This window comes from Lygodium microphyllum, chromosome 9 (assembly GCF_053477565.2).
Source record: "Lygodium microphyllum isolate KBCC chromosome 9, Lygodium_microphyllum_v1.1.10, whole genome shotgun sequence".
NCBI lineage: Eukaryota > Viridiplantae > Streptophyta > Polypodiopsida > Schizaeales > Lygodiaceae > Lygodium > Lygodium microphyllum.
In genome coordinates, this window is record NC_141143.1 from 5,351,220 (window position 1) to 5,352,501 (window position 1,282).

At 52.4% G+C, this 1,282-nt stretch overlaps 1 protein-coding gene across 3 annotated transcripts in view; it reads right to left on the bottom strand.

Moving 5' to 3' along the window:
- LOC148030773 (phospho-2-dehydro-3-deoxyheptonate aldolase 2, chloroplastic-like) overlaps positions 1-978 on the bottom strand; it is a 9,354-nt gene extending 8,376 nt beyond the window's left edge. Inside the window, exon 1 of one of the 3 annotated variants that reach the window (XM_087684282.1) lies at positions 136-977. In XM_087684282.1, coding sequence (XP_087540408.1) covers positions 136-660 — 525 coding nt within the window. In that variant the 5' untranslated portion in view covers positions 661-977. Of the gene's footprint in view, positions 1-135 lie in introns of all 3 variants that reach the window. The other 2 variants (XM_087684280.1, XM_087684281.1) reach the window with 2 other exon arrangements.
- Positions 979-1,282: the final 304 nt, after the last annotated feature.

Genomic DNA, 1,282 nt, shown 5'->3' on the forward strand with positions numbered 1-1,282 from the left:
CCCAGCTATTTCTTTGCCTTTGCAGTGCGTGGCCGGCTCCCTTGCAAGAGTTCGACAGTGTATTGCCATGGAATAACATCGACTAATTTCCTATGATCATGGTGGTGGAGATGTAAGGTCTTTCGAGCTACGTACCTTGATGACGGGCAGCTGGCCTCCGAACATGAGCACGGCGCTCATCTGGAGGATGACCCGGAAGGTGTCGCGGATGTTGGTGGCGGCAAGCTCCGCGAAGCTTTGGGCGCCGTCGCCGCCCTGCAGGACAAAGGCGCGGCCCACGGCGGCCTCCGCCAGCCTCTCCTCCAGGGCTCTCGCCTCCCCGGCGAATACCAGCGGCGGGTACTCCTCCAGCACCCTCACCACCGGCTCCTCCTCCTCCTCCTCCTCTGGAATATACAGCGGCTGCTGCTGTCGAGCCTTCTTACCCCTCCAGCTCCGCACGCTCCAGGTGGTGGTGCTGCTGCTGCTTATGCTCATGCTGCCTGCACCTGCCACCTCCCCTTCGACCGCCAGCGCCTCGTCGGGCGCCGAGTGGACGGCTCTCACCGCGCGCCACTGGATAATCGGCTGCCTGCCATTGAGGCTCGATGAAGAGGACCAGAACGCTGGTGTGGAGGAGACCGGAGGCGCTGATAGTTGGTGTCTGAGAAGGGCAACCATTGTGTGTGTGTGTGAGAGAGAGAGAGAGAGAGAGAGAGAGAGAGAGAGCGCATATTATGTGATAGAGAGCTACGATCCTCTAAAACCTGCGTTGGTAAAATCACTAGCTACTTCAGAAGGGAGTTATTTATACAGAAACCTGGGCATCTGTATCGCAGCAGCAATGCAGAGAGAGAGAGAGAGAGAGAGAGAGAGCAGTCCGGCAGAGAGCAAGAGGCTTGAACGTAGAGCTGCTACTACCCATAAGCATGCCGACCCATAAGTTAGTATTTCAATAGTGACCATATTAGACACGAGGGGATTTCGTACTAATTGAAGATAGGGCAGAGATATTTGTTATCAGGGGGAAATTAAATCACATAAATGACACTGGTCCTAGTGCCATATAAAGTGTCCCCTTCCATTGAAAGTTACTCCGGAACTTAACTAAAAGACTTGTAAGAATCCACAAGGGTTCAAAGCAAGATGAAGTGCAATCCAATCTTGAGAAATCTTGTATTGTGTTAAGGTGAAATTCATGAATAAGGGCCACATATAGGAACTCGTGACGATTTCTTGTTGTTTTACTTTTCCATCTTTGATGCCATATGAGCTCAAAAGTCATCACAAAAGCGCTGAGATG